Below are 14,329 nucleotides of genomic sequence, written 5' to 3'. Positions count from 1 at the left end.
ATCATGTGACCTGCGTACGTAACTCGCGTTACTTGTAATGCGTTACCCCCAACACTGCCTGCGAGATCCAATCATATTTGTTGTCAGCGACATTAAACCTGGTGCAACACATCTAAAGGCATTCTTCTTTTTCTTCTTATTATTAGTATTAATAATAGTATTATTATTACCATTATAATTGAACACAAGTAGAGTTAGGGCACTAGTTAGCATGTGTTATACATAACAATCATGTTACTTATTGATCAACGTGATGTCATGAGAATTTGTATGTATTTTACATAAATGTGGTTCTACAAAACGCACATTTACTTACATTATAGACACTAAAATGTGTGTGTATGTGTGTGTGTGTATATATATATATATATATATATATATATATATAAATAATTTTCTCATAAATTTTTGTCCGTCCATTGAAAGTCCATGCAACCAAAATTTACAGGTTTTAAAAATTCATAAAGATGTTGTAAAAGTAGTTCATATTGTCACGGCGCTGCTGCTGTGTTGGAGCGCGGAGCGAAGGAGACGTAGGAGAATTTACCATCTTTAATGCACCAAAGGAACATACACGTAGCAGGGGAGGTTGACATATAACTGAACATAGGACTCAGGAAACACAAGGCTTAAGTACAAGAACTAAACGAGACACACCTGGAATCAATAAACATCATACATAGGAAACACCTGGGAACAATGAACATAATCAAACATGGGAGAAACTGGGTCACGGAAGGCACATGGGGAGAAAAACACAAGACACAGGAACACAGGACTGACACATATGAATTTAGCATTTTAAACCAAGTCTCTGAAGAGAGACTATCACTTTATATGATGAACACATAATATTTCTTAGCGAATTAGTACTAAAACAGTGTGTGCAAATAAACAGTGCTATACAGTAAGTGGGCACAATAAATTGCTATTTAATTTCCCACTTTTATGGATATTACATTTCAAGTCAGTGAGTCTAACAGCGAAAACTGGAACACACATATTCTGAGTGTATTGTCTTGGGTAAATCTGGTCACTCTAGAAGATTTCTGAATCACAGTGAAGATTTCATTACCTCAGGCCTATCCTACTGTTCATGATACTCGCTTGATGAGTTGCAATGATAAATTAGTTATTCAGTCATCATACAAACTAATTGTGGTAATGAACAATAATGCATTCAACACACTGCTTACGGTATTACCTCACACTGACAGCCATCACTGACATTTCTCCAGAGACTGAATATCAGGCCAATATACAATTAACGATAATCCAACACAACAGAACAAACTCAGCCCATACTTTATCAACATGAGTCAAAGTAAGTCAGTTTAACTCCGAGAAAGAGGTTTAAGAGCTTGCTTCATAATCACATCATGAATGAGTCCATTAAGCTTTAATGGAACTGATAACAACCTGAGAGGAAGCAATGGTCCCATTATAAGCAATATTTATAGCAGATACAAAATTGCCCCTCTATCATTGTCATTATGACTTTTGACAATTACTGTATGGCTGTACGTCATGAGCATAAAGAAATAAAGGGACGGAAATTGCACTTTACGCTACCATTTCCAGTATTATTTGATGGGGGACACGGCTGGTCGTATTTATGCTATTTTTACCAGCAGGTACAGATGTAAACAACAGCCCCAAGTGTGCATTCAAAGCCTGGTTCAAGGAGATTAATCAGCACAAATGACTTAAATGCATAATGTGTGAACATCACAATTTCCCCTTAAGTTCATTTATCCACTTTTAAATTGTGTCCCTTGAAATTTTGTAATAGTTTTGTAATCCACCCATGGTCACGGAAAGCCAGTGGAAGTAAATGTGTCTTCGTCAAGGTTGCAGAACTCTTGCCTTCTTGCTGGGGCAAGACATTAACATTATTGTTAAATAATGTGTGTATTGAGGAAACGTAAACCATTCAAGGACCTGTTGGTACCCTGATTGACATTAGTCAATCATAACAGTGGGAAGTGTCTACTGACAAGTTAACAGTATTTACTGACAAGTCCTAAAAGGAGACAGAACACCAAAGCTGAGCATTTCTGACTGAGGGTGAGAATGGGAGTGGAAAATAATATTTTCTAAACATGTGATTGTGTTTTTTGCATCCCAGGCTCATTGAAAAAATTTGCCTGTTGCAACATTTCTTCCAAATTATATTACGTTGGTTCTTGCACATTTTGTGGCACATTCAAAAGTATGCTTAGTTTATCCGAATCAGATGAATGCAAACCTGGAAGAGTTTTATTAAGTTGGTTGTTGTTTGTATTGCCGCAGTTCAAGAATGAAATGTCCGATAAGTGGCGCTAAAAGGATCTTTCATGTTTGAAAATAATGAACCACCTACACTAAACCCAACTGATAGTGTTAAAGAAAGAAAATGTGAGATAAAAACACATTTGCTGAAGCAACTATGGCATTTTAGCTTGCTTCTACAAGTCTTGAGCTCTTTTATCTTGACTCATGTTTCACAATTTATACCCAGCGATATGCTGTACCAGGTGAGCTACTGAGCAAGTTTACTATTTTAGAAAAGCCATGCATATGGAGCTGGTTATGTGATGCAAATGTCTAAATGTTTTAATTGACAAATCATGCACTATAGTAAAAGTGCTTTGAGGTCATAACAGTATTGTGCAAGCAACCATGAGAAAATACAGTAAGTCTTTGTTAATTGATAATCTGTACCCGGAATCATGATTTGCGTATAAAGGAATAACATTTGTTGGTGTTTTAATGACACTAGTGTTCATTTCAGTGGGTAACTACAGTGAATTGTATATATAGGTAAGTTTTTTTTTGGAGTTTTGCAAACATGTAGATAGAGACATATTTTTCTTTGTTTTGGCACAGAAAAAAAAATCACACTTTAGCTTGGGGACCAATTCTTACTATTAACTATAACTTTTGCCTCAATAAACCCCTAGTGTGCTGCTTATTAATAATTAATAATAATTAATTAGTAAGATAGATGTAACATTTATGTATGGTCATGCAGAATAAGACATTAATATGTACTTCATAAGTACTAATAAACAGCTGATATGCAAGTAATATGCATGCTAGTATGCAACTAGTTAATAGTGAGAATTGGTCCCCAAACTAAAGTGTTACCAAAAAACTTTAATAGAATCAGAAGTAAACCAAAAAGGACATATTCAAATACTTAAAAAGCCATGTCATGACCCCTATATGTTCTTACATACCACACAAGATGCTTTCCTCATTTTATTTTACGGTGGTGTGATTAGTCTGTTATGAATGTAATGATATTTGAACACATTTGCGACACGTGGTACTGAAGCATTCATAAGCATACAGTTCACATAAGCAACAGCAATTCTGTTCCAAGTGCCATCTGTCCACAAACACTAGTAGTGCATGATGAGTGGTGTGGAAATGATGTAGGGCCCAGTGGACAGGAAGGGTTGATAATTGACCGCCTCATTTGGATTACAGCACTCTTCAGTAGCAGCGCAGTTGCCAGGATAGAAGCAAACAAACAGTGTGGTTTGAAAACACAGCAAAGAGTACTAACTAGACAGTTATGAAAGAAGATCTGCCCAGCCACACCACACAAGATGACTGTGTGTTTCAGGCATTTCATTGGCCTTGTTAGGCTCTAAAAGTGAATCATAAATCACACTGTGAGGCAGACCAGTGTGGTGATATGATAAATGATGATTCATGCTAGCATTTAAAGCAGCATGTGATAACAATGCCCTTATCAGGTCTTATTCCAGCATCAGTCTCACACAAGCACAACAGTAGTTCCCCAGAGCATCAACACCTCTACACATCTGTTTTTCCACACTGTCTTTCCCCTGCACAACAATCTTTAACTGGGGGGACATGGTATTAAAGTCTATGGTGAAAATTGACAGATTTGTTTAGTTAAAGGCAGGACATAAGCTTGGCCTACAATTTTCAAGAGGATTGATATAAATAAACTGATTAGAAAATCATTCTAATATTAGAACATGGTGGGCTAGGGAAAAAGCTCTACCTCCTTTAGTGAACTTTGCTATCCTAGGTACTACCAAGATACTAATTGATCGTTGTAGCCGTTATGTTTAGGTATTAGGCAGAGTTAAGGGATCTAGAATATGGTCATGCATTAATACGTGCTTTAAAGGGGTGGTTCATTGCGATTTCACTTTTTTAATGTTAGTTAATGTGTAATGTTGCTGTTTGAGCATAAACAATATCTGCAAAGTTATGAAGGTGAAAGTTCAATGCAAACAGAGATATCGTCTTTTAAAATTCTGGCAGTTTAATGCCTACAAAAACTAATCGTAGGGACTACAACGAGTTACTTCCCGGGTTTGTGACATCACAATCCCAGATAAACCCCGCCCTCGGGAAAAGGCAGCAAAGGGGGCAAGGCCATGCTGCGCTGCTTTAGAGAAGAGGAAGAGAAAAGCAGCGGTTCTGCAGTCTGCACACGCTCTGCATTTCTCTCTCTCTCTCATTCAACTCGGCTCCAACAATGAACTGTTCCAATTATACACTTATTTTCACATAGCTATGAGAAGCGTTAAACATGGACGCACGCGTGTGCAGTTGCCGTACTGTATTAAAGCTTTAATCAGGATAAAACTGTATATTAAAAGCTAACATAAGCAGTAGCATTTACAAATAACAGCGTATCTAAAAGTATGAGACATGCCTCTGAGGTGAGGGGCGGGACGTTTAGACTAGCACTAGAGGCGGTTTAGCCAATCACAACACACTGGGCTAGCTAACCAATCAGAGCCCATCTCCTATTTCTGAGGTAGGGGCTTCATAAAAGCAGGAAATTATCAGGGTATTTCTCAGAGAAGGGACAGAGCGGTGTGGAATAAAGATAAATTATGTGAAAAATAATGCGTGTTTAAAAAAATTAAGCATTAACACATTAGACCGCATCTCATAAACACAATCAAGCCTAGAAAAAACCCCACTGAACCACCCCTTTAAATGTATTGATAAACAGCTAATATGTAATATGCATCCTAATGAACAACTAGTTAATAGTGAATAGTGTTCCCTAATCTAAAGTGTTCTCATATGGTCACACTTTATTTTAAGATCCATTTCTCACTATTAACTACGACTTTTGCCTCAATAAACTCCTAATTAGCTGTTTATTAATAGTTAGTAAGGTAGTTGTTAAGTTTAGGTATGTAACCTTCGAACTAAACTTCAAACAGTTAAACATCTAGGGAAGGCTTCTTAAGCCAAAATTCACCAAGCCAATCTCATGAGAACACAAGTATTTTATGAGGGTTTATGTGATTTCGGATTAATCTATATGATGTGATTCACTATAGCATAAAAGTCCAACCCATAAATCTAACCATCAGTGGAACGTAGACATTCCACAAAAATGCACAAATGAATACAAATTCTAGCCACTAATTCGCCAAAATGTCAAAAGTATATAGTACAAGTATAGATTAAGCTAATGTAACCTTTGAACTAACCTTCAAACAGTTTTAAACATCTAGTCAAGGCTTTAAGACAAAATTCACAGTATAAACCAACCTGATCTCATGAGAAAATTTAACTATTTTACAAGGTATTATGATTTCGTATGAATTTGTACAAAGAAACTAGAAAAAAAGCATGAAGGTCCACACCTATACTAACCATCAGTGAAGTGTAAACAGACCGTATGAAAACATTTGAATGGCATTGTACAAATTCATATCAATAGTGAAAGACCAACCATGCAATTTTTTTTTACTTCAATTTATTTATTCACCATCTTGATATCATAATGAATCAAAAAAACATTACACAAGCACATATTTTAATCTACAGCATGGCAGGCCTTCTCTGTCATGTCTGGCTCCATTTCTGGCCAACCATTCCTATTAACCCATCAACATAGCAAGCGAGCTACACAACAAAAAACTAGAATGTAACCATTACAACGAGCAAAGCTTCCACACTGTTTGTTTATAGTGTAGACATTGTCTTTGAATATAATGGGAGTGTTCTAGATTTATTATTTTGCATCAGTCATTTGCAATGTGGCTGAGGTGTACTATGAAACACCAACACTGTGATAAATTAAAAAGAAAAAAAATACACTGCAGTCAAAGAAAAAATATTTCAGAGGCAAACAAGATCTTTTATGACATTTTTGCAAGGACTACGTGGGAAAATTATTTGATATAGTGGCATGTTTTTAAATTTTTGCCAACAAATTCAATTTAAAGGAACAGTTCACTCAAAATTAAACATTGTCAAATCATTTCATGACATTTCAAATGAGATATTGGAATGTCAAAGCAGCTCTTTTCTATACAAGAAAAGCAGATGATGTACTACCAAGCACCAATTGTCCGTCTAATTTGTGAGCTGAATTCTAAGATTTCTGATGTCACAAAATAGCTTTGTGTGAGGAACAAACCAATGTTCAAACCAATTTTTTTTATGCTAAACTGACATAACTGATTCTCATGCATCACATGACCGAATGCAACTGACTGTTTGGAAATCGCAAATGAGGTCTCAAAGCTAAAGCAAAAAGGAAGATTGTCACAACGATTTAAATTTTTGGTCTATCCTTTTGTGTTGACACAAGAATAATATAAGATTAAACAACACTGTAAATGAAGGACAAAATTGTAATTTTTGAGTAAGCTATACTTATATATACACATCAAAATAACTATAGACTGTTTCAACATATCATACTTTGATGCAACATCATTACCATTCAGATACTTAAAAATAATTGGTTCAATTTGTCAAATGCATGTTCTGTTACACAGATTCCGCTTTCCATCTCTCCTGCTTCCAAAGCATGGCTCCAGGGATACTCTGGGCAAGTTCATTCTTAGATATTCCAAGAGGTTCTGAAGTTTGAATGCAGAGAGATGAGCATAACAGACGCTTTGCCTCCCTCACTGAATAATTTGGCATCACTTCAGATTGGCTATAAGAAACAGAGACAATGGAAATAGAAGGCAGACCCATGTATGCATGATTTATCAACTTTCACAATTACTCTCATGCTTGGATAACACTACATGATGCCAATTTTGGAAAATCTGTTTGAAATATTCAACAGGATGTTTTGTTTTGGCAGACAACCTCAGACAAACAAGTTCATGTTCTTTGATCCCTTGTGGCAATAAAGTATTTCTCTTTTTTGAAAAAAGTCGAACTGGATTTTGTGACGCTTAGCACGCTAAAAAGTCTTTCACCTGCAGTTATTACAAATTAGCCACCACTATCTCACTTTTACCACAGAAGGACTGACTTATCTCAGCCAGTTTCACTCAAAAGGCAAAATTGGTCTTGAGTGTTGCAAAAAAACAAAAATGCCAGAAGTTTCTCTTCTTAGTTAACTGAACACTAAACCAGGACCTAAGTGTTTCTCTCACTCTCCCCAAAGCAAGCAGAGAATACACACCATGTGCACAAATAGCAGACACCATATAAACAAAGTCATTACAAATCTCAACAGGCATTTACAGATATCTACATATTTAACAATTATAAATTAGAATTGTGCAAATCACCTCACATAGTTATCTGCGATAATCATCGTCATTATCATCACGTTTGATGATCTAAAGAAAATATAAATGTGCATCATAATACACACAAATGCCACAATATGGGGCATCAGCTGCTCATTGTCATTAAAGGTGAAGTATGTCATTTATACGTCATAGTGACACTAAACAGAACTGTCAAAATGAATTTTAGAAACAAACTCTCTATGTTCAAATTGTTCAGACTAAGTTCATGTCAATAACTGGGGAATCCCATCTGTTAGGATTCTCATTCAACTTAAATGTAGTTGCTCGTCATCTACACAGCTACGTCAGAATGGCCGTCAGTGCGGAAAGATGCTTTTTGCCTCCATAATGGTGTAGTTACAGAATCTACCATCAGGGATTAACTGCTGATATTAACCAGACAAACCTTAACCCTATGGTCCCGCCCAGAACTCTTTGTTATTGTTATGGCTCAGCTGGGCCACTCAAACAAACAGATTTGGTGGCACTAATGTCGCAGAAATTACACACTTCACCTCTATACTTTGCCACAATCTCATTTCAGTTGCGCATTTTTGTTATAGCATGTCTTGAATTGAGCATGACAGATATCCTCTGAGTATGGAACCATTTTGATCGATGTCGAAGGTTGTAATTTGTTCTAAATTTTCTCTTCGCTTTCTGGCTCTTGTCCTCACAGTTCCTCCTACACTTCCCGAATATCTTTCAAAGCTCTATGGCAAAGGATTCGAATGCCTATTAGGAGATGAGAAGTATGTGAGAGAAGAAGCAGTTGCTAACTAATACCGACTCTTGAACATATCAACATGTCTGGTGGACAGTCATCTCTTCTGACCACTGACACAGGGGAATCAGATCTGTCATGCTACTCCATTAAGGCATTGACCCCAGACCCTTTGAAGCATTTCACATGTGGCTGTATTTTGCATGCTTGAGTATACCAAGCATATTTCCTTGAAGGGAGCAAATCGTCATTATTAATAGTGGCACATTCATCTAATGTGTGCCTGATGCCATGTTCACTATACAGAATCTGCTTTAAGCAACTTTCACCTCTGAAGATTGTGTGACTGATTTGTACTTCACTTACTTTGCATGGTGAATCTTTGTGTTTTTGTTTTAATATTTGAGTCTATGACCTACAGAAAAAGGCACACGGGTAATACCGGTCAATACTTGATCAGTCTACATCTATACTGTAGCTTGGCAATTCATTTTTAACAAAGACAAAGATGGCTTTAATTAAATTACACACAAACATCTGTACATGTTACATGTACCCAAAAGCGTCAGTTGATTCCAAAATATATGTGAACAAAAATGCTGGTGTGCTGGTGTCACCACAAGGCTTCTTTGCTTACTTAATCAGTAAATGTTCTTGACTAATCAGCTTTACTAATTTTTGGCTTTGCTGATCCATCAGCACCACATTAGCATAAACCTGCATGGAAATTCTGGTCCAAGTTGGTCTTTTCTACAGAGACATGTGGGGTTCCTTCGATTCAAACAGAGCTCATGCACTCTGCAATGCATTACCCGGTTTAGTTAAGTTTTTGACAAATTCAGTTCAGTGTATCTCTTCCTAAATCTTCCGGTCATCCAGAGGTGCTGGTTGTAGATGTTTGCTTGTGATGGTTCCTCTTGGACCCTGCAGTCCCAGTGGGTTTTCTCTACTAAATCATCAACATCACAGATAGCTATATAATACTAGAGGTAAGACTCTGTTCTTCATCATTGAGTTTGTTAGCATGCACATTTGTGCAAATCTTTCTTAACATACTGTATGTCCACCTTCTGCTCAATGCTGATCTTGTCTGACTGGAACAGTGTCAACTGAGCACCATGTAATGTGATGAACGGGTGTCCATCATGTGTCCATCAGAGAGGGCAGTGCTCTCACAAACTCACACACAAACACAAACACACATAAACACTCCTCTCGCTCCAGTTAGGGCCAAGGTTTCAGGGCCCTTAGCCAGAAGAAGCGAGGGTGGTTGGGCTAAGAGTATTCTTCTGTGAGCCATCTGGAGCTCCTTAAGCTCACAGGTTGCTCTTGGCATTGTCCTGTTGAACACTACAACACTTTCCCCTGTCCACCATGACTATGTCCTCTGTTATCGAACTGCAGGTGGAACTATCTTGTGGTGTGGAGGTGAACGGCAATTCAGTACCCATACCATTCTGGCTGTTGGACACCAACATCTGCTTCTCTTCTGGACTGCCGAGCCGGGAGGTAGTGGTAGCGATATCAGGCAGCCGCGAGAGGTTGGAAGGAGGGACCATGATGCTGCCACTCTTCATCTGAAGGGACTGGCTGTAGGTGTGACGGTATTCCTCCTCAATGTCCCTCCCAAGCTTCCAACGTCTCCATTTCTTCAGAATCTCAGACTGAACCTGACCAATCAAGAACATGCACATAACGGTCAGCGAACAGACTTGTAAAGATGGAGCCAGATTTGTGAGGATGGGTATATAAAAAAAGAGAATCTAACTCACCTCCTTGTTGACGAAGCAATATAAGATGGCTACCAGCAGTCCCTGTAAACATGTCAGAGCATGAATAAGCAATTCATTTAACAAACACCTAAAAAAATTTGTATAAGTACACAACCTGCTGAAATATCCAGGGATATGCTTCCCATACAATGACAAAACTCACTGCATAACTACCATAGTACAATGTATTGTTGAAGAAGTAGCTAGTCACAAGTGTTTCCCAAAACTGTAGTAATTTTGTCACACATCAGTTGTTTGAACCACATTGGTTCAACAATAAAGGACTGTCGTTATTAATGTTACGCAGGTCATGAAGTAATAACTTCTGCTAATTAATCGGTTTATGATGGAATTCATGCCAGATTATTGCCATAAATAAGGACCATGGCATCTGAGGACTACTTTGCCATATTTGTTCTCTATTGTTTTGCTTCATTTACAGATGATTCAGTGACAGGTTCCCTCTTGCCTCAATACCGTCAATACAAAATGCTGCTTTCATTCTCTTGACAAACTAAAAGTTGTAGAACAACATTTATGGAATGACAGATACAGATTGTAATACATGTTATCCTGTTTATTTTGCTCAAGAGCATGATCTGTTTCAGTCCATGCCATGCTAACAACAAACTAAGCTTCAAACCACAGGTTTGAAGAGAGCTGCAGTTCTAACAACACAACTTTGAGATGCTGATTACGAATGTTCGTAGAACTATGGTTTCGGGAACAATGGATTTGGCTAACAACGCTTTTGGGAAACGCAACAGTATAGCTGATTGCTGGTTTATGTTGTGTTTTGGATGCTGGTCCCAACAAGATGTTGGTTTTTCAACCAGGCTTTTTAACTGGCTTTGCCAACAAGACTTCCTTGGTTAACTCATTTCACCAGAAGGTCAGACCACACAACATGATTTACTAAGGTCTTGTTCATTGGTCAACATCTTTTATTGATCATAAAGTAATATTCCTATCAAATAGTCCAAACTCTGACCCTACCTTTAACTAAAACCAGCAATTACCAACATTAACCAGTCTGGATTTGTAATTCAAGCTGTTTTTTTCAGCAATGAATGCCCTACGATTTTTGTAGTTCGACTTGTTCGTGGGTTTGATTCCCAGGGAGCACAAGTGTCATGACTGTCCTGTAAGTTCCTTTGGATAAAAGTTGATTTAACTGCAAAAAGCCCAGCTAAACTCTGTTTTGAGGTGGTTCATAGTCAAACATATATAAAAACAAAGTGCTTTCAGAAATCTATAAAAGTAATAATCAGTCTATTTTGCAAATGAGCTAAACCTGACACTTTGAATGAGTTCATTTAGTGCAATCTGCAGTAAGATGTTCAAAAGCCAATAAGGATGAAGTGTCTACAGATGGACACATAACAGTCAAACTTTACGGCCTTGCTCTCTCTCCCTTACTTTGAATCTTTATGCATGTGAAAAGTCTCATCAGGGCAATTCCTCCAGGCAGATGATACAAATTCGACACATTGCAGCTGCGCTCCACTTGAGCGTCATTACCAGTTTGTCAAAGGGTGAGTCAGCCAATTTGTAATGTCTGCTCTCTCAAAGCAATTAGTCCTGACACTGTAAAATAAGCTACATAATATCAATTTGTCTTTTTCTAAGCTGCTGCCCAGTCAAGGGACATTTGAATGCATTGCTAATTTGCAGCATATGGGGCTTTTATGGAGATTTTGGCAAGGTGAGGTGATTTCTCTGTGGCATATCGAGAACATAACAATTTTTAATTTGTTATTATACCTGAGCTTGTTCTGAGCAATTTTGAGCTTGTTATCCATCTGTTAGTGAGGGTCAGAGTTATGTGGCATTCAAAATTGAATTCACTTGAGAGTGCCTTTAAATTGCAATTAAATTCCTGAAAATGGTTTAGACCAATGAAATTGTTCTGTTGTGTGACTGTGTTGAACTGATTTGAACTATAATTCAGTAGATTCCTTGTACTAGCATTCCACTAAAACTTCACCAATTGAAAGGAAAACAATTCTACAATTCTGAGTTTTGCTCAACCCTGTTTAGAGTGATGGTGTATTAAGACTTCCTGACCTGGAAGGAGTTGAAGAAGAGGTCGATGAAGAGCTTTGTGAGGCGCAGGGATAGAGCACCATGTGAGGTAGACTCATCAGTAACAAACGAAAACAGGACCGAATGGATTCCCAGTAACGGAATCAGGGTGAGGGTTGACTTAGCAAGCCTAAAATTGGGAGAAAAATACAAAGATAGGCAGTTTATATGGAAACAAATGCACAACTTTCTGCAAATGCTCAAAGTTCACCCAAAAATGAAAATACTGTCATAATCTTTTCACCCTCATGTTGTTTCAAACCTGTATGACTTTCATTATTTTTTCATAGTTTCGATATAATATTATTCTATACTTATAGTTAAAAGTACAATAACTATAAGTATGTATTTTTATAGTTATACATATATAAGTACGTATAGGGTTTCATATGAGGGAAATCTGTCCACTTTACTGCACGTCTCAAACCTCTTTCACAAATGCATGCAAATTATTAAAGTATGGTGGATTGGGTGCATTAATGCATTACATCATTGGTGTCAAACGCCATTGGTTTTCATGTCTCTCATAACCAATTGTGATGCAAAACGTTTGAATGCTCTGAAATGAAGGGAATTTGAGATTATCAGCAAATAACAAACTAACAACTTTCAATATGTTCCTCATCTAAAGCTGTTGTTTGGCTTCAGAATACCTGTTTGGCTACAGGAATTTATTGTGCATTTAGTTTGCTTCATCAAAACTTCTTATTTTGCGTTCCAATGAAGCAAAAGGAACTGAGGCTTGGAATAAATTATGCCAGACATTAACTAACCCTTTAACTGTAGGACACCCACCGGAACTTGTAGTCAGAATATCCCATTTGGTGCGCCCTCAGTTTGGACACGAGGATCTTGATGATGTGTATGAAGATGAAAAAGTTAATCTGGATGGAGAAAAAAAATCGTAATGCCCTGGTTAAGACCATTATGTCACAAAACTGACACAACAGTTTCCTCACAACACAACAAATGACTCAAGACTCGGATGAGGGACTGCGGCGGTGAGAAGCGTAAGGGGGAAGGAAGTCGGCGATGCTTGGCGGAGTCTGGGAACAGCATTCATACAGTCCAGCCGTGGGAGAATTCAAACATAGGAATTCCTGCCCATTACAGGAACACTTGAGATGTGGACAGATACGCAGAAACATCACTGCACAGCGCTAAATGCTCATCTGCACCTCACAGCCAATGTGAGCATTATGGATGCCTGGCAATTTTGCACAGTAATGTGCCTTTCAACACAATCAAGTGGAAATAAGACACTGGAGGAGGGGGAAAGCAGTTTTTTGAAATCATAGCTGTAGACCCCAAAACATATTCTGTGTAGTAGGCAGCTTCCTGATGTACCGAGAGTCTACATCATATGGAGCTGTGCTTCGTGCATAATGGAAATTACTTCAATTTTGAATGTTGTTTAATGCTTAGCCAAATGCAAGGCAATTGGGTGTGATGGTGTGAGCAAAGATGGAAACTGCAGGGCATAAAACAGCATAAAACATTTACCCTACTGTGTTCTTCATATTCCTTCAATTATGGCAAAAATACAGTCAAGCCTGGGTCATAGTAATATCAGTATTATCAAAATCTTTACTATGGTGTGCGTGTAAAGGTTGGGCAAAATATTCATTTCATGAATGTGAATTTTAATTGAAATGGCCACAGGTTGTTGAATTAGAATGACAGAACAGGAAATTGCATTAACAAATTTCATTAGTGGTGTGATTATATTTCTTTTAGTATAGCATAAGCATGCCGATTTATTACATTTAATCTTTGGTAAAACTTTAGGTTTGATTTGTTAACATTAGTTAAGTTAACATGAACTAGAAATGAAAAATATTTATAAAGCATTTATTAATCGTAGGTATTGTTAATTTCAACATTTACTAACACATTATTAAAATCTGAATTTGGATCAGTTAATATTATTGTAGCGTCTGGACCAATCAAACACACAATTTTTCATTTGATTTAACAAATCAGTTATTCACTAGATTAACAAATCGTCACAGTCCCCTCACCCAATAAACTGGGTGCCAGGATGTCTGCAACGACACCAGGCCCCCCTGGTCCCCATGGCAACTAATGCTGATATCACTGGTTTTATGACCCACAGGAATGTGAGTAGGGAAAATCACTACCTTTTTATAGGAAGAGACACAATGCACAGTAGAAATGAACTTTTCTCTAATTAATCCATAGGAAAACCTTTC

General features: G+C 37.5%; 1 protein-coding gene across 3 annotated transcripts in view; it reads right to left on the bottom strand.

Annotated features, from left to right (window-relative positions):
* Nucleotides 1-5,764: 5,764 nt before the first annotated feature.
* The window catches only part of LOC107599297 (glucagon receptor-like), an 85,411-nt gene continuing 76,846 nt past the window's right edge, over nucleotides 5,765-14,329 (bottom strand). For all 3 annotated transcript variants that reach the window (XM_016290844.1, XM_016290846.1, XM_016290845.1), the window contains exons 11-14: nucleotides 12,912-13,000; nucleotides 12,099-12,246; nucleotides 10,032-10,073; nucleotides 5,765-9,929 (exon numbers count right to left, since the gene is read on the bottom strand). In XM_016290844.1, the coding sequence (XP_016146330.1) occupies nucleotides 9,576-9,929; nucleotides 10,032-10,073; nucleotides 12,099-12,246; nucleotides 12,912-13,000 (633 nt within the window). In that variant the 3' untranslated portion in view covers nucleotides 5,765-9,575. The remainder of the gene's footprint in view (nucleotides 9,930-10,031; nucleotides 10,074-12,098; nucleotides 12,247-12,911; nucleotides 13,001-14,329) is intronic.

This window comes from Sinocyclocheilus grahami, unplaced genomic scaffold (assembly GCF_001515645.1).
Source record: "Sinocyclocheilus grahami isolate Dianchi unplaced genomic scaffold, SAMN03320097.WGS_v1.1 scaffold264.1, whole genome shotgun sequence".
In the NCBI taxonomy this organism is placed as follows: domain Eukaryota; kingdom Metazoa; phylum Chordata; class Actinopteri; order Cypriniformes; family Cyprinidae; genus Sinocyclocheilus; species Sinocyclocheilus grahami.
Note: the sequence above shows the minus strand (reverse complement) of the source record. Positions and strands in the feature narration are given on the sequence as shown.